We start from the raw sequence: 26,252 nt of genomic DNA, 5'->3' as shown, positions 1-26,252 counted from the left end.
GAACTATATAAAAAGAGAAGAATGACTAATATCGACTTTGAAAATTTTGACTGAAACCGTATAAATGTTCTAAAACCAAACTTAATGTTCTAAAACCAATCTTTCTTTCATGTCTAAAGATGCACCATTCCTTCATCATCGTGTCTCACCCTGAATCTCTCAGCTTGCAGACGACAGAAGTTCAAGACAAATTTAAGAGTGAATGAAAAATAAATTGGAGAGCCGAGTTTATAAAATCAAATATAAGCGCGGATGGCAAAAGAACATGAAACCAGAGCTATAAACTATAAATACAACTTTATGGACTAAGAAACCTTGCAAACTATTACGTTTATTGCTATAAATTTTAGCATGTCCATTTAATTGAAATAGAAAAACAAAAGGCTGTCGCAACCTGTTCAAAAGAAAATCCCAAATCTCTGAGGCCTAGAACCAACTGCATTTCCTCTAACTGCTAAAAATCATCAGTAACTCCAGCTTGGAATGGCAAAGATATAGAAAAAACTCCCATGAATTTAGATTTAGTAAAACATGTTTGTAGTACAATAAGATAAAATATTTAGCATGCACAAGCAGAGGAAACACTTACTCCATACAGGCATTAAGATTAAAAAGAATGGAATCTTAATATGATAGCAACACATCTTCTTGTACATTGTGTTCCTAATTGAAACGAAAAGTGCTTGACAGGACAAAATTAAATTTGTATACTTACAAAAAGAGGGAGAATCTATTGCTGTCAGTATGCATACGTGAACAAACTTTAGAGATGCACTTAGGCAGGATTTTCTCACAATAGCCAATATAGCAGGATGACACTTATTTGTGGACAAGATGATTAATTGTGAGAGTGTTCCTACATCAGTTTCAATGGTTAAGAGTGATTCAATTGTGAGAGTGTTCCTACATCAATGATCTTGTCAACAAACAAATGTCATCCTGGTATATAAACCAGAAAGAATACTGTAGTCAGAAAACCATGCCTGAATGTTCATGTAACTTGCTGATGCATCCTGAGGAAGCATAACCCTTCACTTCAACTGAAAACTTAACAAAGTATTTATATAAGGAGGAATTGAACCACTTAAAACATACGGGATTTACCCAAAGTGAGTTTCAACTAAATCAACATGAATTGAAATATGTGAGTAGGTAAATCATGAATTGAAGATGCACTGTGAAAGGGAAAGTACGAGGTGACGTGTTATTTTTAAATACCTACTCACTTTTTTTTCTCAATTTAGACCAGGAAACAGCTCTACCTCTTATGAGGTAAGGTAAAGACGCACAGACGCCATCCTCCCTGCATCCTACTTGTAAAATTACACTGTTGTTATTGTTGTTGTTGCACGACATTATTTCAAAAGCTTTATTTGCAAAGGTATGGTGAAAATTCCAAATACGTCCCTCATTGTGGAGTGCTTTCATTTGAGCAATCAGTATCTAAAGAAAATTCACAAACACCAAATAGATGGCGCGCGTATGATGTTGATGGCAGAGATTTAATCGAACACCACGAATTGGACATTGAATTTATAATGGAACATAAAAGCAAGGAATATATCTTTTAACGATGAATAGACGCGTCCTTCTACAATAATTGGATAAATCTTTTCATAAGTTCCCTAAAAAAATTGGATATAACTTTTCACAAAGATTTATTTGTCCAAAAACATTAGATTTTAAATTAATCTATATAAATTCCAACACTCTATAACGTGAAATTATCCAACAATTTGAAAGACACCTAATGGAGATTTTTACAGTCGTATCTCAATGCCTAGGCGTGTTTCATGATGTCACAAAATCAAGTTTTAACCTTTTCGCACAAAATCAGTGTTTGGACATGCGGTTTTATCTAATGAAATGAAATCTCAAATCATCCAAAAAGGCATGATTTGGCATTTCAAACTTTTTAAATGTAAAAGTTGACCCATAAGTTTATATTTTATAAAAATAGATTCATAAGTTGATAGATATAATTACCAATCATGTTTACCAACCATTTATATCAAAATTAAAAGATCTACAAGTTGGTAGTATATTTATAACAAATTTACTCTTACCAACCATGCGGGATGATTATATTAAAGAGTTGTTACACTTACACTACAACTCATGTTCAATTTTCCATTTTATTGAACTAAAGTTTGATCAATTGATGTTGTATTTTTTAGAAAGGCCTTCTAGTAGCGTATTAATTTTGTTATGAACTATGACTTGCTTATTTGGTAAGATTATATAAGAATTGAGAAAGTTTTGATGGTTTTCACTCACAACTTGTGGGGTTTTTATATTTTTTAAAAAAAAAAGACAACTTGTCCAAACAAAACTTCAACTTCAAATCATTATGATTTCATCATGTCCAAATAGCTCCTAAGTGAATGCAGGCGTGAACCAAGTGTATTAGTTGCAGTACAGGTTCGTCCGAAATCAATAATTTTGGTTCAAACTTTGTATATATACTAAAAATTATCAATATTAGTACAAAAAACAGATTCCGAAGATTCACTAAATAAAAAATTGTGAGAAAATTACGAACTCGAACTTCTGAATTAAATTCAAAATTTGCGTCCATCTATGGATAAATGCATGTGGTGTACAGTGTAGCATAATATGTAGCATAATAGGTGGGATTCAACTGAACCAGTAATTTTCGACGCGAAACATAAATTTATGTGTAAAAATTTATTAGAACTGTAATAAATAGTATACATGAACCTATAACTTTGAAAATACGACGGGTTCAAACTAAAAATCTTAAAAGGTTGAACCCATAGAGTTTAAATCCAAAATTCGTTTATGTATAATATATGCTTCACGTAGGTTGATGCTTCCTTCCAACTTTGTTGGATTTCATTAGAATTATTTTTTTTTCCTATATTGTTAAGAAGAAAGTTGGTGCTATAGTTCGATTACTAAACAAAGTTATTGTCATATCATCATTTAATTTCCTTGATATTTTGATATCACTATCAACTATTTCTGACTTGTAGTTTTGGCTTAGATTTCACCAATTCCAGTTGCTGCAGACAGCACTCTAGGGTAGGTACAATTTTAATTTGTGCACATTTCTGTGGTTGTAGAAAAGATCTTCAATTCACTCAATGACTGGCTTTTATTGTTCTGCACAAATTCATGTCACTGGCAGTTATGTGTTGTATGTCTTCAACACGTACCTTCACGCATAGGTTCGTTTTTTTTCTTTTGGGTCAAATATATGAAATTCCTCTTTGATCTCGGGCGGTGATGAGACTCTAACCCAATACATATGTCTTTAATATTGCTCCCCTATCCAATAATAAGTGTCAACTTAATCAAAAATACGCCTATTAAAAAACTAATAATGTAAGTGTGAAGTTTACTAAATTACTCCTATAAATTATTTTTTCCTCTTGATTAGAGCATGCACAAGTAGTAATCCTTTTGACATTGAGAATCCAACAATACCAAGTTACTATTTGGTTTTTTCAATCAACATTTTGATGTTACTTTAACTTGTCAGTTTTTGTCTAAGGGAAGAGTTGGATTTTTGGAAATCTTACGGAAAATACTTGATCACAAACCTTGTCGGAAAATACTTGATCACGAACCTTGCAGGAAATTCTTGAAAGCTTGAGGCATGTCAATTAAGACACTGTCATTAAGGATATTTCACCCGGTATAAATATATCTCTCAGGATTCAAAAAGCTCTTCTAGTACAAAACTAGGAGCTAGAATCTAACAAAAATTTCACAAAGAAGAAAACCAAGCACACTATAATATGAAAGAAGGAATTTCTGTTAATCTTTTCTACCTCCCTCTCATGAGGAAAAACTTGAGTATATATAGATAAAGGATGATAACATGAGAATGGCATATTGTTGAAGGTTTCAACGGGTGTAAGGGCATTGAATCTGATTTAATTGCTATGAGAATTAATAACGTTGTATAATGTAAAAATATTGTAACAGCCATTAAAGGATATTCAATGGGTCAAATGCATTACTCACAAAATGAGTTAAAGGCTAACGTATGAAAAACATATGGCTGTTACAAATGCAAATTGCAGTCATTAGAAATGTTCAAATATAATTTATACACCAAGACCCATTAATATATATTAAGAGAATGGATCTAGATGAGAATTAAAGTATTTCTTTTTGAGATATCCAAATCATTTTTTCAACAGACACTTATTAGGAGACGGAGGGAGTATCATATTGGAGTCTATGATCATCTTATTTAAAAATAAATTTTTATTTATTTAATTATGTCTTCGCATAATGAAAGTCCGTCCTCACGCACGAATTTTGTGATGCCAAGGTCTTTTTAGTTTCTGATTTCACTCTTATATTTTGGTCCCAAAGTAAGCTCCCAAAGTGGGTTGCATAATGTTTGATCTCACAAGATATTGTCATTGAACGTTATTCATTATACTAATAAAGTGATAAAATTATAATTGATCATATTAAAGTAATTAAACTCTACGCTCATTATAACAGTAAAGTGAAATTTTAAAAATTACATTAAAGTAACTAAAATGAATCTACTATTACATTATTCTATTCATAGAACAGAGTAACTTTTTGTTCACATTGTACAATTTTTCCTAAAGTATAAATTGTTTAATCACCAAAAAAATAAAAAAAATTAGTGGTTTCCATGTGACGGCCTACTGTTTTGGAAATAACTTTTATGTTGTTATTATTAAAATAATTGTCAAACTATTTCTTTTCTCCTAGTAAAGTTAACAGTCATTCTCGTGACACTTTGCAGGATAAAAAGTTGTTATAATGGAAATAGACAATCAAGTCCATTACTTTTTTGATTCTACAGCATGAGTTTTTCTCCTCTCGGATACTCAAATCATATCATTGCTTTGAAAATAGTTTTCTATGCCCCCCATGAGACATCTTAAATAGCTTCTTGTTGGAGCCCAGCACTTTTGTAATTCAAAAAAAAAAAAAAAAAACCCATTAAAAAAATCGGGAACGCCACGCATAGATTCGTAAGCGTGAAAGGGCCAAAGTGTACATTTATATTTTGGCCTTTTTTCATACACAAAATCCGTGCGTGAAACCCTTCCCAAAAAACCCCGACCCACCACATGCATTCTCTTTTTTCATTTCCTCCATTTTCACCTCTTTCAACACACTTTTGCACTTCCAAAATATGTCTCAAAGTTTTGAAATTTCAACGTTTGCTATACAACCCGATATTTGCGAATGCAGTTATTACTGTAAACTAAAAACATCAAAGACCCAAGATAATCCGGATCGCCATTTTTGGCATTGTAAAGTGCCCGAAGTAAGTGTTTTTACATTTTTTTAATGTTTTTTTTTCACGTTATCCATATATTTTACTTTAAAAAACTGATTTTCTTGTAAGGTTTATAGGATATGGGCGGTTGCAAATACTTTTGGTGGGAAGATAGCATTCACATGGATAAAACGGTGACGACGAAGTTTAAAAATCCAGTTTTGGATAGAGATACCGCGACTTCACTTATCTCTAGAGATACTGCTAAGTAGGGGTGGGCATAAACACCGAAAATCGAAAAACCGGACCGAACCGAATTAATTCGGTTTTTCGGTTTCGATATTTCGGTACGGTTTTCGGTTTTTTTAATAATAATTTCAAACTTTCGGTTCTTGTTTTTCGGTTTTTCGGTTAAACCGAAGTTTTTTTTTTTTTTTTTTTTTTTGAAAATTTACTACATGAATACAATTTTTTTTGGGGAAAAAAACATAAGTAGACAATAATATTATAATATTTACATACTCTTAGCAACTAAATGTTATTAAACATTACATGACAAGTTAAATGTTTTATAGTAAATCAAATTGCTATATATAACGAAACCCTTCGTACGTGAATAACTCCAATACCTATTTGTTGTTCATAGTATAACGCTTTTATACAATTTCATACTTCCTCCTTATTCGGCAAGATTTTTTTTTTTTTTTTCTTACCTTTTCTACTTCCTCCTTATTCTCAACTTCTTTCATTGTTCCATAAAAAATAAAATCTCGATTTTCATTTAACACTATAGGATATTGAATACAAGTATACTAATAATTTGAGTGTTGATTTTTATTATATATAGTATAATAAAAATGTTATACGTAGAATAACATTCATATAATTTATTTCACCTATTATAATAAATTAGATATAACTCACATAATTTGATTATACACTATATAAAATTTTATATACCTCGTATGATTTTATTATACGTTGTATAATACATTATATTTTGTATATAGAAGATATTATCTTGTATGTGTGGATGATCACTATGGTTGGATTCTAAAGTCATCAAACCTTCAAACATTTAGTCTAGCGTAAACCTCCGTAACTCGAAGCAATCAAGAAGAAAAAAATGGAAATAAATGGAGAGATGTGTAATTGCTAAAAAAAACTGAATTAAAAAATCGAAACCGAACCGAACCGAACCGAACTAATTCGGTGCGGTGTTCGGTGTCCACTTTCAAAAAATCGAAACCAAAAAACCGAACCGAACTTTGAAAAAACCGAACCGAAAAACCGAACGTCCACCCCTACCGCTAAGTTGGACTCGGAATTTAAGCTTGTGGAAGCTGAAGAAAAAATTAAAGGTTTGGAGGTGTTGCTCACCCATTCCGAAAAAAAAATGAAATTTGCTGAAGGCTAAATTTAGAGAGGCTCAACACGAGAAAATAGATTTGAAAGAAAAACTTAAATTGTGGAAGATTGTTTGTGTTATCTTGTTGTTGTTCATTATTTATATGTATTTTGTTTATTAAGTTTAATATTTCTATAGATTATGTTTTTTACTAGTTTTACCTTTTCTCCTATAATGTAATCCGCACCCTTTATGTACTAATTTATTTGTGTTTATTTGTGAAATTGTCAATTAATAATAGACTTTAACAATAAACATGCCAAACTAATTCAAATTTATGACTTCATCATAAAATAAAAATACAAATTAACAGCTTTAGTCCGAAACTTAAATGACCCATAATCTAAGACAAATTTGAGCCTAAATAGACCTAATCGTCATCGAATTGAAGTCCTCAATATCGTCCTCAGAACGATATTGGCGGTCTCTTAACACACATCTTTTTTCAGGAGATGCTAGTTCTCTACCGGTTGATGATGCTTGTTCTTCAGCCAACTTTAGCATGTAAAATCTACAACGTCTTGCCAGCATTCTGTTGTTTTCTTTTCTAATCCTTTGTATGGCCATCTCGCAAGTTGCTGGACCTACTCGAGGCATGGTTAGTGAGTACCTTGTTGGGATTGGAGCGTTGAGATTTTTCAAGTCACGAACAAGACGTTCTGATTCGGCAATCCGATGTGACCATTCTCGGCGTAAACCGCAATAATATTCCCGCGATCCGAATATTCCACATCGCGTAAATCATCATTACGCTCTACAAGAAGGTGCGGATTTAGCTCGTCTACTTTGAAATCACCGGTATCACTCGAAAAACTGCTATGATTTGAACTCTCATCATCGCTATTTGGTTCTTTTGGAAGGAGTAAAGACCAAGCTGAGTTTCTACTACTCGACATTGAATATGGTGTAGTCTAATAACAAAAGAAAGGGCTACTTATATAGTTGCAAACCCCCAAGTACCCTCGGGGGGAGGGGGGGAGGGGGAGGGGGAGGGTCTTTATGACTCTACTTACTTACCTTATTGTAAGAAAAATATTAATCTTCATCAGACATTTCACAGTCTGAATCCCACTTGGATCTAAATCTTGTGCTACCATGTATACCATATTCTACCCTATGGTAACGTATTTGCATCCGATTGTTCTCTTCACGAAAACGATTAAGAGCAAAATTAAGCTCTTGTGGAGTTCCGCGAGGCATTGACATAGCACGTTTTTTTTTTGGCATTTAAGCCCTATTAAAGCTAACTTTTGCTCCAGTGCTTCAGCCTCCCTGACACGCCAATTCCACTCCTCTCATTGTTTTATTGTATTCTTGATTGATCTTTTGTTAGGGTTATTTGAGTAATGAAAATCATCATCATCTAGTTTTCATGTCCTACCCATTGCTTCAAATATTTTTGCTGGGGTAAAACATGTAATAGAATCAAGATTTTCAAATTGGTTGTAAAATGTCATGATAACTCGTTTTAAAGTGAATACTAGTTGTTTGTCAATCATGTTATATATAGTACTGCATTTTTGACCGTTTATTTGAATTAAATTCATATTACGCAATGTTCTTGTGCGCAATAGGACATGATTTGACAATACATCATTCATGCCAATTTCAGTTTTTTTATGACACATAAAGGACCGATTTGACAACACAATGCTGCATTTTGACCGTTTATTTGAATTAAATTCATATTACGCAATGTTCTTATGTGCAATAGGACATGATTTGACAACACATCATGCATGCCAATTTCAGCTTTTTTATGACACCTAAAGGACCGATTTGACAATACAATGCTGCATTTTTGACCGTTTATTTGAATTAAATTCATATTACGCAATGTTCTTGTGCGCAATAGGACATGATTTGACAACACATCATGCATGCCAATTTCAGCTTTTTTTATGACACCTAAAGGACCGATTTGACAACACAATGCTGCATTTTTGACCGTTTATTTGAATTAAATTCATATTACACAATGTTCTTGCGCATAAGGTGGGTGAATATGAATCTATTTAAGAAGAATATTGGACAAGGTAAAAACTCATCCATTTCATAAGTTTAAGTCTCTTAAGTCATTCAAAAAAACCTATTTTAAGTCATACAAAAAATGACTCAAGATATTCCACCAGTTAAGGTTTCAATACATTGGGATGATATTATCCTTGATGACAATAGTTTTGAATGTTACAATAAAAGACCAAACGTTCATGTTAAATGTCCACTTGAAATGTCTTATGAATCACTAGTCACTTACATATATGAAAAAATGAAGGTTAGTACAGATGAGTATGAAATCTCTATAATGTGAGTATATCCACAAGATTATTTTCCAATGGTATAGTTGCTTTATGGTAGGCATTATATCAATGATAATGATTCTTTAAGGGATTATTTGAATGCAGGAAGAATTAAAACATTTAGTCGCCCTTAATGTTCGGAGATGTATGTTGAAAAGATACTCAGAGAGGTCCCGCAAGAACAACCCTAATAAGCTAACACGTATGGAGATGTAGTTCTTACAGGGGTATTTTTGAGTGGCTGTGTGCCAAATGAAAAATCTTACCCAACAATTAAATCAAACTTGGTAAATATGCATTCTTATATTATTATTTTGTGCAATAGCACGTGTTTATTGTATGTAGTGGTAAATAACCATTTTTAAATCTTTGTAGGGGTTATAGACCTGATACGAGTAATATTAGGCAGTCATCTCAATTTAGTGGAGCAACTCATTATTATCGAACTCTCGCTCAAGGGAGCCGATTATTACAATAATTCTCGCCCGTTGAGCCGATTATTATGATAATTCCCTTCGGTGTACCGATTATTATTAAAACTCGCAGCTGGTACCAACCGTGGATGAAAGGTAGTCCTCTCGCTTGGTGGAGTTGATCATTCTCCACACCATGCTCATAATCAATATGTGTAGGTTTATCACCTAGATGTCGAATAATTAATTAATATATATATATATATATATATATATATATATATATATATATATATATATATATATATATATATATATATATATATATATTGTGAATTTGGAATTTAACATATGCTTTTTATCATGTATGAGGAGGCCTTTCTTAGACGGCGCCGATTGTCCAAGTTATATGGATACATCGAGAGATGGCGATGAACCACTAATAATGCAGAGGTAACCGATGATGAAGATAGTGGAAGGGAGGAACAAGATACGCATTGTAGTCCCCAAAAGCAACCGTAACCAACTCACCACCACGTACCACCTCCGATGGCCGAAAATCCACTTCGATGTACTAACGCAATGGCATTCGACTATATTTCATATCTTGACAAGCCTCCAAGGTCGCGAGGATGCATTTGTCTTCACAAGAGATGATTATCAAAGTCACCAAAAAACGTGGATTGAACCAAAAATTCCATGACCGGCGAATGCGTCATTGCAAAGTGGAATGCGCTCTATATCAAAAAGATGTTGCAACGGTCGTCGAATGTATTGTATAAAGGATACGAGGGAGTTTAAGGTTGATAACTCAAACAAATTATGAGGTCGATTTGTAAGCGACATACTCAAGGCTGTCGGTGGTTGCTTCGGGAATTGCTAAGTCGGATGGTCCGTGGGAAATCACAAAATTCCACCCGAAGCACATTTTCGTGATATGGGACAAAGTCGAGCAAATCATTTTAATCTAAATATAAACATGATTGCTCATGTGTTACTTAAACACATTGAGGAAACTCCAAGGTAATTTATCTGACCGTTTACATTATATATCTTATAGCAATTAAAATATCATTGTTAAATGTTGTTTGTTTAAACTTATGCAGGATGCCTATCAAAACTTGTATTAGCATGGTCCACTCAAAATATGGTAAAATCATAAGCAAGAGAAAGGGATTTCTCGGGCGTAGACGTGCTTTTGAAATGATCTTTGGAACTTGGGAATCCTCTTTCGGTGTTGTCGGGTATATGGCGGCTCTACAACATACGTTAATCCTCGGCATCGTTGTACGGTGGTGACTTTTAGAGGCGTAATTTTCGACTTTGTCTTTTGGGCATTCAAACCAAGTATTGATGGTTTTGCTGTTTCGCCGAATGTGATATCGATAGATGGGACCCATTTATATGGCCGATATGACATTAAGCTCCTAATTACGTAGGTATGGATGCCAATGGGTCAATATTCCCTCTTGCTTTCGCAATTGCCGCCAACGAGAGCAACGAGACATGAGGATGTTCTTGACTCATCTACAAACTCATGTTATTAAGGGTCGTCGGGTGGCATATGTGTCCTATCGATCGTCATAAAGGCATATTGCATAATATGCGTACTACGGAAGGAGTGCGACCTCCACATGCTTACCATTGATATTGCTTAAGGCACTTAAAGGCTAATTTGCAAACAAAGTTTGAAATGTCACCGTAAACAAATTGATGTGGGGGCCGCGATGTAGTATCAACAAAGAAAATGGGCTGCAAAAATGGAGCTGCTAAAGGAAGTGAGTGAAGAGGCATATGTTTGGTTGATGAAATTAAAAGTTGAAAAATTGACGCTTTATCTACTCATGAAGAGGAAGAGATGGGGTATACTCACAACGAGTATGCTCCACAACTCGTAGTCTTTCAATGGACTCTCAAATCTACTCGAGGACTACTTGTCACCGCAATGGTAAGACTAACTTTCAGCAGGTCGTGGAGCGATTTGCGGACAGACAAGGCGTACAAGAGCTATATTAGCCGACGAGAGAACACGGATGCCAAAGCCCTATAAAAGATGGAGCACCATAGAAAGTAGGGTCACCAAATGACCGAGTATGACGTCGTTCAACGTGTACGAAGTTAAAACGGTTATTGCGACGGCAAGCGAGGAAACAAACATATCGTTACCGAGCGTACACAATCACGCACTTGTGGTAAGTGGCAAACGTACCACATGCCATGTTCTCACGCAAAAGTGCTTTGAGAGAATGACTAGAAATGTAATCGATTATCCGGAGGAATATAAGGTCATAAAATACCTTAAAGCATATTCCGCCAATTCCATCCCCTGGTGATCAAGCTTATCGCCGCCGCGCCGTTTTCTATGATTGCGAACAAGAACCATATCCGTAAATTGGGAAAAAACAAGCTAACCCATTATCACAGTCAAATGGATGTTAGCGAAAAGACTTACTCTCGCAAGTGCTCAACATGTAAGCAATTTGGGTATGATAAGCGTTCATGTGGGCAAAACTCCCGTGGTGGCAAAGACATCCGGGAAGTAAAAGAGTGTCTAGAACTTGATTTTTTTTTTTTAAGTCTATTGTAATTTAATAATGTATTTCGTTGCTATGGAATGAAATATTTTTCAATTATTATGAACCTCTCGTCTTGAACCAAAAAAGTACTTTCATAGCTTTGGGAGTAAAACAAAAGAGATCAATCAAAACCCTATAAAATATGGCACTTAAACCTAAACATAACAAGTTTTCAAACGTACTTCGGAGCACTTTACAACCCCTAAAACGACGATCCAAATGTATATGTATACTTGATGTAATGAACCGATATTATTGTACACAAAAAAAATATTAAGTTCTATATAAAATATTTATATTAGGTGTTTTTGAAACGTGACTAATCTTCGGTCAAAGTTCGCAAAAAACCTTAATTTTGAGTTTAATTTCCAAAGAATAAAGGTTGGGGAGGGGGTTTAGGGACGAGTTTCATGCACAGATTCTGTGCGTGAAAGGGCCAAAATGTAAATATGTAACTCGCCTTGTGCGTGAAGCATAGTTTCGTTCTTCTTCTTTTTTTAAATGGGTTAGTTTGGTTCCAAAAAAAAAAAATTGGGTTACAAAAGCGCCGGACCCCTTCTTGTTGATCGTTGGGTCCATTGTCCAAAAGTACAGATGACAAATATACTATGAGTCTGAGCTTAATTTGGACGGATCAAAAGAAATACATTAAACAAATAAGTCATGATTTAATTTGTTCAAAATTTACTCTGATCAGGATGAATTGTGTCGAGACAGGTTAAAATACGAACCATAACTCAACTAATGGTGGAACTAATTAAAAGTTTATACAAATGGATTCGAGAAAACTTCAGAATGTGGCAATTAGGATTTAAACCTATGTCATAGTCGTATAGTGATTTTTTGAACACTAGATATTTTCATCAGCAAGCGTGTTCAGTTAATAGTTTATATATAAGTAGGAATAGTTATTTTTATCTTATTTACGCAGTCTATATAACTTTTTTATGGAAGGGATTCAGTTGAAATCCCTTCCTTTCTACTTAACTCTGCCATGAAACCCCAGCTCAATATGACTCAATCTCTTTTTTTTAAAAATAAAATAAAATTTCATTGTTAAAGAAAATGTAAAAGCTAATATATTTACCTATGTTATTAACTTATGTTCTTCGAGATTTGAATATTTCTTATCTCCAAATTTAATTTTGTATGTTTGCATTGTATTTTGAGATGTCAGGTTACACAATTTGACCCATTATACTCAATAATTTGATGGGTCATTTCGAGGGGGCAAGTGCATAATTAGCCACTTCGGGGACCATTATTTAAAACATACCCCAAATTTCAATTTAAAAATAAAATAAAAAAATAATCAAATTAAAATTCCCGATCCTCGGATCATCACTTATTCTCTAAATAAATAGAATAATAAAAAATTAAAGAAAGATTTTACTTTAAATAAAATATAAGTAGAAGTTGAAAGAAAAGAATCTTTCAATTTATAAATTAGAATTCTTTGTGTGAATTTCTTTTAAGCGCGAACACAAAGGTTTGAATGTTAAGTATGATGAATCATATAAGTATGATGAATCATAGTTTAAGTATTTCTTAATTAATTTTGTGTTCCAAATATTTGTTCTTCTACTACTCCTAGTCCCATCCCACAGCCGATTTGGTGCCTTAATTTTAGAAAGAACATTTTTATTCGATATATATTTGTTTTTTCTTTAGTTAGAAGTAGAAAAGTAAAAGAACAGTGAATTTTCCACGGTACACAAAAGACAAACTCTTCAAAAGAATTCCACTAACAATACTTCTAATTTATTCCTGCCCTTGTCTTAAAGCTATTATATCCTCCAAGTGGCATCATACAGTGTGTTTGTATTTACATTCTTATTTCCTTTTTAATATTCTTATTATTCCATACTTTGACCTTTCATTCTTTTAGACAGAGACTTCGATTCTAGGCATATGGAGATTTACAATTTCCTTAGAAAGACGGCAATGTCAAAGCAGTTTTTACACTAAACTATTTTTTCTTGACAAAAATAACATTATAAAACATTATCATTAGGGTTTATTGGTCCCGAGAAAATTTATTATATATCTCTCTCTTATGTTTTGCATTGTACTTCGATTATAGTTTCTCTGATAAAAGAATGTCTCATCACTAGAGGAGATACGGTAACACAAATCTCTACAATAGAATTAGTGATCTGTATTTTCGTCTGGTATTACTCACTGACTAGATTAAACTAAATATTCCTGCGTGTAAGATATATATTAAAGAGGAAAACACTCCCTACTAAAAAAAATTCTATTTTCGGAGTTCAAACTCGAGATCTCGAGATATCTAAATTGGTGGTTAACGAGTGACTGAAAAACCGCTAAAAAATTTGCTCAAAAATATGTGTCAAAATTCACCTAAACAAATTTTAGTCGCCAAAATCTTAATGGAAACTACTGCTACTTTTAGTGTTAAACTGAGTTGAGTTTAAATAAGACAACATGGATAGTAAGAATTTACACAGTCGATTCTAATTTATTTGCAATTGAGGCGTAATTGTATTTTTTTTTTTTCTTTTCTTTTCTATAGTATGTTTGGAAGAGTCAGTATAATGGGTACCTGAGATTTTTGACCTATCGATCATTAATATGCTTGACCAGCTACTCACAGGCTGTCATGTGAGGCTTCAAATAAAAGACAACCAACTATTTCCTAAGAATTTAAAATGTATAAGTACACTTAGTCAACCAACTAATTAATTTACAACCATTCAAATCAAACATCAAGAAAGAGTAGATATGATGTGAGAATTCCCAAGCAAAACCATGTGAGTATACTGTTGATTTGGACCCCATTTTCCAATTACAACTTCCATTAATGTCTTATAGTAGTAATAGATATGCTTTGCAATCCCATGATTAATTTAGCGTGTAGAGAATGATACTAGCTACAATGACATTTTTATTCTGGGGCGGATGCACAATATATAGTGTTTGATATAACCTATTAATTTTGGCTCAAACCTGATATACTTATTGAGGAATTTATTAAATATGTACATATAATAAATTGCTAATCTAGTAGCATGAATGAGTTGTGGGTTCTATCTTCTATGGCAAGCGAGGCATTGCTAAAACTCATAAATTTCAAATTCCGGATGTACCTCTAATTTTGTTGCCCCTTATCCTATGTTATCCCTTCCCTCTTAATCTTTTTCAAAATTTTGTTTTTGCTTGGTCACTTGCAAGGAATTAGAATTGGAATTGAACTAAAACACTTGTGTATAATAGACAAAAATCCCTATGATGAAAGTTTCATCCTAAAATGAAATACTATATGCTCTTTTATTGTGCTTTGAAAAGGACTCAAATGCCATCCAATTATAAGAAAATTGACCACATTTTTCTTTTCTTTGGTGTTGATAGAATATAGGATAACAAATACAATATGGTACTATTCTAGATAAAGACCACAAAAAAGTGTTCGGTTCTAGAAGGGGGAGGAAGTTAAGCATGGGAATTCACCACCTCAACAATTGAGTTTTTATTAAATTTTAAGTCCAAAAGTAGAAACTAATATTTTTACATAATCACATTACTTATAAGATAATTATAATAATTTTTTATAATAAATATGTACTAATTGGCAACATATAAAAATGATAGCTATTCATTATTACAAATTAAACTATATTAATAGAGTAAAAAATTCTCATTACTAGTAAAAGAAATCCACATTCCATCACAAATTAATCTATCACAAAAACTTTGACAGAGTTATTGTTCGACACCAAAAATTTTTGCGACAAGAGAGTTTGCGACGGTCAAAAATTAAACACAAGTATGTCAAAAGAATAGAATTGTGACAGAATCTTTCGTCACAAATATTATTGAATTACCTCAGCAATAACAAGAAAGAAAAACTAATTAGAAGTAAAAATAATGTAAGAAACTCATCATCATAAGTCATACGGGATTCGAGACGAATTTAAAATTTTAAGTCAATTGGCATAAAGTATCACTGAATAAATTACAGTATATTCGTGTAACAATATATTTTAACTTAGTATAAATATCAATTAAAGCAGTTGGTACAATATCACTCATAGCATAAATTTTTGGCCCTACTCCGAGTAAACTAGAAGTGACCCAAAAACAGGGTAATTATCAGGAGGTGGACTCACGTGTGCTGTAGGAAGAACATTAAATGAAAACACATAATTTGGTAGGGTCTTTATTACTAATAATGTCAAACAAAAATTATGTTATATGAATATATCAACGACTAGAAGAAATGGGTAAAATTCCAAAATAATTAATTTTTATTTTTATAATTGAAAAATAATTATTGTCCTATAGTTTCAAATTTCGCAAATAAAATTTCGAGATATTTCTACGAATGATTATTTCTCAAAGACAGGTCCAACAAATAACCGATGGGCACTATATATATATATATATATGTGTGTATATATATATATATATATATATATATATATATATATATATATATATATATATACTACACACACACAGAAGAAAGAGTTGAACCCAAAGATTTGTGATCCCAAGACAGTCATGGCTAACATTTTATTTCCTTTGAATTTGTGACCTTGATAGGTTTTATGTGTCAAAATATTTTGAGAAAACGATCCAAATTTATCACTTCCTCTCTTGGCTAAAATTATAAATTACCTTCTATCATACTTCATGTTGTTTTGTCAGGCTCAAGAATTAATAGAAACTGTAAACGGTAGAAGTATACATGGCCCAAAATATAGTAGATGGTCAAATTAAGTTACTTATTTCGTATCATAGAAAAGTCTTTTGAACCACTTTACCCTCCTTCTCCTAAAATTTTATTTGATATGACAACAACATGAATTTAGCTTAAATGAACCAACATAGTCAATTTTAATTCATATAATCAACTACAAACATGTTTAGAATTTAGACATAATTATTATTCTTGTTACTCTATTTTCTGTGAGACTGTGACAACAAATAGCAAAGTTGATTTGATGATCATAAAGACCATTTTTCAACTTCAAGGCTGCACCCTTTGTTCTCAGAATATTTTGGGTTAAAAACTGAGTCCGTGGACTATAGTATAGGAACTTGGTTACAATGTCTTGAATTTTCCCACGAGGACCTCCACATACGGCAACCTCCCATGCATGAATGCATTCACTTTTTTTGTTTTTTTGTTTTAGCAATTAAACAGACATGAGGGAAAACATGACGTCATATTTTCAACAACAACAATATATTCAGTGAAATTCTACAGAGTGTGGTCTGGAAAGAATAGGTCTGGAAAGAGTAGAGTGTACGCAGACTTTACCCCTATCTTGACTGGTAGAGAGGATGATGTCATATTTAAGGAATTTTTATATTATTGTGGTATATTTTATCAGTTGTAATAAGTAGTATGTGGTCATTTTTCAAGTTATTAAAAAGACATTTGGCTAAATTTATTAGCTCGTCAAATTAATGCATTTACATGTTGGGTGAATATCTAAATGTAGGTTATTAGTTTAAGTATTTATAAGCCAAAAGAGGAAATGACAATTGATGAACCGAGAATCTTTGTAATTCTGACAAGCCCACTTTAATTTGTAATCATATTATGTGTAAGTGAAAAAAAAACATATTCCAAAGGTTGCGAATATCAATGCAAAATTGTAAAGATGCTAGATGAATATATATATTAGATTTTTTTAAAAAAATTTTTATATATATAAAACGGGTTTGGAATTTTTTTTGAATAAATGGCTTAAAAAATTTGCATATTTCTATGTTTTGAAAGCTTTATTGTATGAAATGTGTAATAAAATTTTTAATATAATTTTCATATAAAAATTATTTGAGAAAAATAAGTGTGAATATTGAAATGAAAACATATGGACTAGTTTTTATTAATTCTATCCTTAAACAAAAAGTGACAAGTTAAAGTAACATCTAAATGATAATTAGAGAAGCCAAATAGAAATCTGATATTGTTAGATTCTCAATGTCAAAAGATAAACTGCTTGTGCATACTCTAATCAAGAGGAATAAATAATTTATTTTTATATATATATGGGTAATTTAGTAAATTTCATATTGTATTATTAGTTTCTTAATATGCGTATTTTTTATTAAGTTGTATCAAACTTATATACAATGTTGTTGTAGGATTAGATTTTTGAAAAATAACCACGAAAAATAGTACCCCAAATTCAGCTAATTTTTCCTTAATCAAAGGGATCTTGCCTCAATCAAAGGATGACTTCTTGGGGTCTTGGTCTTTTTCTTTTCAACTACATTCAAAATAGATTTAGACACATCACTTTTTAAGCCCGTTTTATTTTCATAAATTTTTTTTGAGTTTTTAGCAAAAAAAAAAATATTAATTTTTTTAAAAATAAACTTAAAAAAAAAAAAATTGAAATTTTAAAACTTATATTTTTTTAAAAAATAAAAAAAATTTGTTTTTTTAAGTAAGCAAAATGTTTTGTAGAGTATTAACTTCCTACATTCACAGCGTAATCTATAATTATGCATACGTAATAAGCTATTATAGTGACTTAAAAAGAATATTTTTGTTGTTCCGCCAGAAGTTTTGCAATGTCATCTTACAAGTTTCCAACAAGAGTTTGAATTTTATATACAGTCAAGTATAAAAAAATTATACCATTCGATCACTCAAATATTATCTACAGATAAGCCTCTAATGACATGAAGAGAAAATTATATACACTAATAGCATATATTACTTAAACTCTTATCTCGAATTCAACCTTGAAAATCGAGAAAATTTTGTTTTATTTCTTTTAATTCGAGTAGAGTTGGATAGATTCATTAAAAGTCTTGTTGGAAACTTGCAAGATGGCATTGCAAAACTTCAGATCATGCGAAACAGAGAAAATAATCTTTCTATATATATATATTAGTAATTTTATTAAGTATGCATAATTATAGATTACGCCATGAATCGAGAGAAGTTAATACTAACCACTTACCCCAAATTCAGCTAATTTTTCCTCAATCAAAGGGATCTTGCCTCAATCAAAGGATGACTTCTTGGGGTCTTGGTCTTTTTCTTTTCAACTACATTCAAAATAGATTTGGTAGAATAAAGATTATATTTTACTTTTTGAGTGTTTTGACTGATCAAATATGGTACAAAAATTAGTCTAAAAATAAGTTGGGATATCCCAACTTATATTTTTTTCTTATCCCTTTTTTATCAAAATGGGATTATTTTATACATTCACTTTTAATCTATAATTATGCATACGTAATAGCTACTATAGTGACTAAAAAAGAATATTTTTGTTGTTCCGGATAATTTGCAATCTACCAAATAACCCCTTACTCTATATCTATACTACTTGAATTTTATATACGAGTCCACTAAAAAAATTATACCATTCGATCTAGACTCAAATATTATCTATGCCTCTAATGACATGTTTAGAGAAAATTATATACACTAACAGTATATATTACTTAAACTCTTATCTTGAATTCAAAAAAAAATCGAGAAAATTTTGTTTTATTTTTTTTAATTATAAGTTGATGATCCATTAAAAGTCTTGTTGGAAACTTGCAAGATGACATTGCAAAACTTCAGATCCTGTGAAACAGAGAAAATAATCTTTCTAAGTCACTAATTTAGCTTGTTAAGTATGCATAATTATAGATTTTCAAAAAAAAGTTAATACTCTTACTCTATTTGAGTTATCGAATTGCAACTTATTAAGACTAAAGTTGGTTGTTATCCAAACGGGCTCTATATCCTTAACTTCAAAAAAGAATGTCCGGTATTTTAGAGGCAACAATCAGTCTACTTTTATAAAATAAGAGTAACTTATTAAATTACTCATATATTATTTTTTTAATGAACAAAAAATGAACAAAAACTACAATTAACATGAACATGAAATGAGCTAAAATGACAGTTAGCACGAGACGGAAGGACTATCAGATAAACAATGCTACAACCAAGAAAATAGAACATCAACAATCAAGGTCCAATCGACAATGATCAAATCACATGAATTTTCAGCTTTAGCATTGATAAAGGACCAACTACCCAAACTTTCACTGAAACAAATGCTATTTGTACACACTCAACACTTGAAAAACAGAGACTGAAAAAAGATTTGGAACATTGCAAGATTCAACAAGATACTAATAAGAATTAACAAAATCAGAAGAAACTTAAAAGAACAACACCCCATTAGAAATAGAAAGAAATGATATGAATTCTGAGAATCATCAATACAAGTTTAAAGAAGAAAAAAAAAAAAAAAACTCATCATTATACTATAGTAATTTGGAAGAACCAAAAAAAATTACAAAGAAACCAAAGTATGATCATTAAATATAGAATCACCAGCTTGCAACAAGTACTGTAAACTGGTTTCTAAATTCCAGATTATGATCTCTATACATACACATTTTCCTGCAAAGCTTCAATCTTTTCTTTGCCAAATTTATTCTCTCCACAACCTTCAAATCTATTCATCATAACAATTCAAAAATAAAATCTTTGGAGATTGAATCTTTCTCCTCTTTACCTCCTCTTTCTTGAATACTTTCATGATCACATATTAACTCCACTTTGTTAGAAAGAGATATGAGGAAATAATAATTGTAGGAACAATTTTTGTGCTCTGAGGATAAGTTAGTGGGATATTCTTGAAAAAAAATCAATAAAAGGGTGGTGGTGGTGGAGAAGCATAGGATACTCCTATTACTGGTGGCAATGGCCCTTCATATACTGGAGCTGGTGGTGGTGGTGGTGGTGATGGTGATGGTGGGGGCGGAGAATTGTAATAATAAACGGGTGGTGGTGGTGGTGGGCTCTCATAGATGATCGGTGGGGGCGGAGAATTATAGTGATAAACGGGTGGTGGTGGTGGAGATGGTGATGGGGGTGGTTCTATGCATGGAGGGGGTGGTGGTGGAGGTTCTATACAAGGTACTGGGGATGGAGGTGGAGGCGAATACACGGGTGGTGGTGGAGAGTTTGGTGGCGGAGGTGATGAGTATATGTATGCAGGTGGTGGAGGTGGTGGTGAGTTTGGTGGAGGAGGTGGCGAATTTGGTGGCGGAGGTGGTGGTGAATTATAATAATAAGGCGAAGGGGGTGGAGGCGAGTGAGTAGGCGGTGGAGGTGGCGAATGTGGTGATGGAGGAGGTGGTGAATTTGGTGGTGGAGGTGGTGGTGATCGTACACAATATGGCAATGGCGATGGTGATGGTGGCGGTGGTGACATAATTGACGGTGGAGGTGAATATACTGGTGGAGGAGGCGGGGGCGGTGATGGTGGAGGGGGAGATGGTGGTGGTGGTGGCGGTGAGTAAACGGGTGGTGGAGGCGATGGTGGTGGAGGTGGGGGTGAGTAAACGGGTGGTGGAGGTGATGGTGGAGGAGGAGATGGTGGTGGTGGTGGAGGTGGATAAACGGGTGGAGGCGGTGGTGGAGGTGAGGGTGGTGGGGGTGAGGGTAGGGGTGGTGGAGGTGAATATATTGGTGGGGGTGGCGAAAAAACGGGTGGTGGAGGTGATGGTGAAGGAGGGATATAAACGGGTGGCGGGGGAGAAGAAACAGGGGGGGAAGGGGGAGTAATAGGGACAACAACAGGCGGTGGAGGGGCAGGCAACGGAGGGGAAAGCGGAGGAGGAGGTGGCAAGGCAGGAACAAACTTATGACATCTAAAAGCACTACAATGTATTCTCTTTGACAAAAACGCCTTACACTGACCAGCAGACCTTTGAACAGGCCTATTCGGCAAACAATTTCGTCTATCATCAAACTCCGCCAACCCCAAACAAACCGGTGGTTCACCAGTAAAGAAATTATAAGAATAAGTAAAATTCTCAAGCTTCGGAAGTTGACAAATACTCTTTGGAATTGAACCTGATAGCATATTATGTGCCACATTCAGTTGCTCCAAATTAACCAATCCACCAAAACTCTCAGGCAATGGACCCATCAACTGATTGCCACTAACATCAAACACAGTCAAATTATCCAACATCCCAATCTCTGGTGGCAAACAAGAACGCAACCCATTGTTCATCAAAATAGCCTCATTTAAATTACTCATATTCCCAATACTTGCTGGTAGACAACCATGAAACCTGTTATTCGCCAAAACTATAACAGAAACAGGTGAATTCCCAAAATTGTCTGGTAACTCAAAGGCAAACCTGTTATGGTTGATGAAAATAGCATCTAATGGCTTATCAAAGAGTTGTGAAGGTACATTACCTTCAAACTCATTAAACCTTATATCCAAGAATATCAACTTTGGTAAACTCAAAACAACATAAGGAAACTTCCCAGCAAACCTGTTGTTACTTAGATCCAACTCAAACAGTATCTTCAAGTTCTTGAATTTTCTAGGTATTGTCCCACAAAAACGATTTGAATTAATATGGAAAATACCAAGATCTGTAAGTAATCCAAGTTCTTCTGGAAGGTAACCAGCAATATCACCATGGTTAAGATCAATAGCAGCAACTGTACGGATTTTAGGATTATCTAATGCTGGAGCACAGAAAACTCCAGTGTAGCTGCACACATTGGATCCCACCCAATTAACAGTGATATTAAAGGGATCTGAAATGATAGCTTGTTTCCATGCTTGTAAAGCAATATAAGCATTCTTGATTCTATTATTCTCAAAGACCAAAGAAGGGTCAATTGTTACAAGTTCACCTCTATCACCAAACTCATCTCTGTAGTATAAAAGTTGCCTGTGTTTAATGTACTGAGCTTCAGTATCAGTTAAAGGGCCATTTTCTGAAACTGTAAACTCAGCATTTGTGTGTACTAAACACAGTAAAGAGAAGGAAAAAAGGAAGAGAAAATATAGAGAAAAAATAGGTGTTTGTGTTTTCTCCTTCATCTCACATGAGTCATCTGAAAATCAAGAATGCTTGTTTTTTTTTCAGTTTTTTTTTTTTTTTTTTTTTTTTGGTTCAAAGATTGAATCTTTAAGCAAATGTGAGATGAAAGAAGAGATTTAGGAAATGGGGTTTTTGGATTTTGATTTTTTTGGTTTAAAAATGGAGTCTTTAAGCAAATGTGAGTGGAGATCTGTGGAGAAGAAAGTGATAATGGAAATGGGGTTTTTGAGATATGAGGAGAGAAATAAAGGAGAAGAGGCTTGAATTTATTTTTGGATTAGGGATTTTGGGGTTGTGTGAATATAAGAGAGAAAGAGGATGTAAGAGAAACAAGAAAGTAGAAATTTCTAAAATAAAAAAAGGACAGCTAAATCACAGCTCAAAGCCCACTAGATCCTCTCACTTTCTCTATTAGTTGTAGAAGGCTATTTAGCTATATTCTCTCTCTAATAAGAGTGTGACTTTACAATATTGATCTTTATTCTTCTAATAACAATTAGGGGTCGTTGAATAGTTGATTTGGAGGTGAGTTATACAATAATAATAATATATCTAGTATAATTTTATAAGTGGGGTCTGAAGAGGGTAGGATATACGAAAAACGTCCCTCTACCTTTGGAAGGTGAGTTAAGTAGATATTAAATCTGCATAAGTAATACCACGTTTGATAGCTGATCAGGAGGTAAGTTATTCATGTATAAAATTAATATAATATTTGGTTTGCAATTTAGAAACTTCATCTTTAATCTATGTATTACTAATACTTGCATTACTCTAACCAGCTACCAAAGGACCCCTTAGGGTTTGGGAAAAATTTATGATCGCATAATTAAGTCAATAATGAAGAGCCAATAATTTGATTTTAAAAAGAAATGAATAACGGTTTCAGAGATGAAATTAGAATTATAATCTAATGGTTATGACTTTTAGTAACACTTGGCGTAGTACAACATTCAAATTAGTTTAATAATAATGACTTCTCGAGACGGTTTAAGTGGTACCAAATACCAATTTCAAATTTTTCCAATTGACATTTTCCTCTTGATGGCTTCTGGTTAGCTTCTCCTATAACCTATTTAGGGGTCTATATGTCACCCTCAAAAAAAAAAAATCAGTGATAATAATAATTAATATTTCATCAGTCCCATTTTTTATTTTTTATTTTAGTATATAATAAATTAACATTTTTTTCTATTTAAAACTAATTAATTTTTGCATCTTAATTTAACTTTAATGATACGACTTGTAGGGACTTATATAATATAAAAATTTATTTTTTATAAATAAATAAAAGATGAAAAGACACGTGGAACTCACGCTACCATCCATCTAAAAGAATTTTGGTATTTTGGATGTATTTAGTTTACATGTCAAAAAAAGATACGTATAATTTTTTAACTTTTGTATACAGTCAGCTGTATCTATAACAGTTGTCCTCTATGATAATATTTCACAGTAATTGCTAAATTTCTTTTGCTATAACAGTCAAAAATATTCAGACAAACAACACAGTTATTGACAGAAAAAACTGTACAATCAAATACATTCACGTAAAATGAGACGAATGACATAGATAATATTATGAGTTTGGGCTCAAAATTCTACTACATCTTATCTAATTTATCATATACGATGTTTATTATTTATACTTATTCAATGACCGTTTTAACTCGTATATTTATTGAGGAAATAAAAACCAAACGACCTCATAGAGTAATAATTTGAGGTGTTAGTTTAAAGGCTAGTAGGTGACATGAGGCCGGCAAGCCTGTGATTGAGGGATATAGCCGGGTAAAGAAATTAGTTTCTCTTTTATTATATAGTTTAACTTTTTTGGCTTTTTGATGAGGTCAAGACAGGGTTCTTATTCCAATTTTTTTTAAAGCTAAGTGGGGTTTGTTGGTTTTTGTTTGTTTGTGTAGTTGAAGTATGTTTTGGGTGAGAAAATAAAAAAACCATCTCTTTTATTTTGAACTTTTGGTAAAGTGACAAAATGTCAAACGAGTGGGAGGATGGATGGATTATATTCTCTTGTTAAGCCAATTAATGAACTGTTTATAGCAATAACATAACGCGTAACAACAGCATAGTATTGACTTGTCAAATTTCCCGTTACATGCACCATTTTTGGAATTTATCATGAACTGATAATTCAACCTAGTATAATGTGAGGATGCTCAAACCGGTAATGTTATATGGTTGTAAATGTAGGACAGCTAAAGTTTAATATAACCACAAGATGATCGTGTAAAAATGTGGAAGTTAAAAATGAATGTGTGGTCATACAAAATTAAATAAAAATTAAAAATGTTACATTAGGTAGAAGGTGCGAGTAGCCTATATTAACGACAAAATGATAGAAGATCACGTGAGAGTGGTTTGTTCATATCCCATGTCGATCTTCATATGCACTGGTTTGTAAGTTTGAAGGGTGTTAAAAGAGCAAGGTAGATCTAAAATCACATGTATTTCAATATTTCACGAATTTCATTTGGTGAAAGTTATTATTTTACTTGAGATACTTGATATGTATTTCAATATTTCACAAACATATTATATGAACTTTGACTCACAAATAATTCTGTATTTGCAAATAAATTACACTTATATATTCCCCACGAGTGAACATGTGTATGCAACTTGCAAATGCAGCATGGATAAGTATCACTAAGGAGGAGAATTTTTGTTCATAATAATAACATGAACAAGTGTCAAGAGTTTAAATTAAATACTCTTCACAAATTTAATTGGATTAAACTATAGGAAATAAATGTTTGGTTGGACCCACACGTGTCACGTCTTGCACAGCTGGATCGCCTTTCTATTAGGGACAAAATGGGTCCAGTTTTTGTGGTGCGAACGGGGTTGTCTACGCCACCAACAACACATGTTTTTAAAATTGGGCAAATTATTATTATAGCAAATAAAGATAATTAATAATATGTTAATTATTCACATTATCGATGATTATTAGTTAAATATTTATTAACTGGAAACAAACAAATGTGGTCGTCATACTTATTTTTAAATCATGTATTTGATCATTAAAAGAGAAAGAAAAGTGGTTAAATTTGTGTTTATTTGAAATTGAACAATTTTATTCTTCATTAAAATTTTGCTCTTAATTATCTTTGTTTTTAGAAAAAGGCAAGCAGCAAGGAGAGTAGTAACATTATATTATCATCTAAAGCAGTAGTAGACCAGGCACTAATTTTTCTATTTTTTGTCTGTTTCAAGAAGAAATTTGCTAGCTTTTGAAATAATAGTTGTGGCACTCGTTTTCTCCGTAGAGAAGGAATTTATACTCTTAAGCGGAGCTTATGGTCACTGGTTTCAAGTGGAAGGAGAGGAACCACCGCCCGATGATAGGTGCATGAGCTTTTTTTAAGGGAAAAGTGTTCAAAACACACTCTAACTTTTGGCATTAAATTCTTTATTTTTTGTGTATTATTGAAATTATTA

The 26,252-nt window shown here is 32.7% G+C and overlaps 1 protein-coding gene across 4 annotated transcripts; it reads right to left on the bottom strand.

Annotated features, from left to right (window-relative positions):
• Positions 1 to 20,109: 20,109 nt before the first annotated feature.
• Positions 20,110 to 23,159, bottom strand: LOC132031024 (leucine-rich repeat extensin-like protein 4). Of its 4 annotated transcripts, none has more exons than XM_059420860.1 (2): positions 20,701 to 23,159; positions 20,110 to 20,670 (listed from the first exon to the last, which is right to left on the bottom strand). In XM_059420860.1, the coding sequence occupies exons 1-2, from the start codon at positions 22,787 to 22,789 to the stop codon at positions 20,582 to 20,584; spliced, it is 2,178 nt and encodes a 725-aa protein (XP_059276843.1). In that variant the 5' UTR covers positions 22,790 to 23,159; the 3' UTR covers positions 20,110 to 20,581. The 4 variants fall into 4 exon arrangements, with proteins under 4 accessions (XP_059276843.1, XP_059276845.1, XP_059276844.1 ...); XM_059420862.1 differs by having other exon boundaries at positions 20,110 to 21,444; positions 21,481 to 23,156; XM_059420861.1 differs by having other exon boundaries at positions 20,110 to 21,414; positions 21,451 to 23,155.
• Positions 23,160 to 26,252: the final 3,093 nt, after the last annotated feature.

The sequence above is a fragment of the Lycium ferocissimum genome, chromosome 9 (genome assembly GCF_029784015.1).
Source record: "Lycium ferocissimum isolate CSIRO_LF1 chromosome 9, AGI_CSIRO_Lferr_CH_V1, whole genome shotgun sequence".
NCBI classification, from domain to species: Eukaryota; Viridiplantae; Streptophyta; class Magnoliopsida; order Solanales; family Solanaceae; genus Lycium; species Lycium ferocissimum.
The sequence above is the reverse complement of the archived record's forward strand: the minus strand, read 5'-3'. Positions and strand labels throughout refer to the sequence as shown.

Coding starts and splice junctions, on each gene's coding strand:
- LOC132031024 (XM_059420859.1), bottom strand. CDS start 22,789: ATGAAGGAGAAAACACAAACACCTATTTTTTCTCTATATTTTCTCTTC.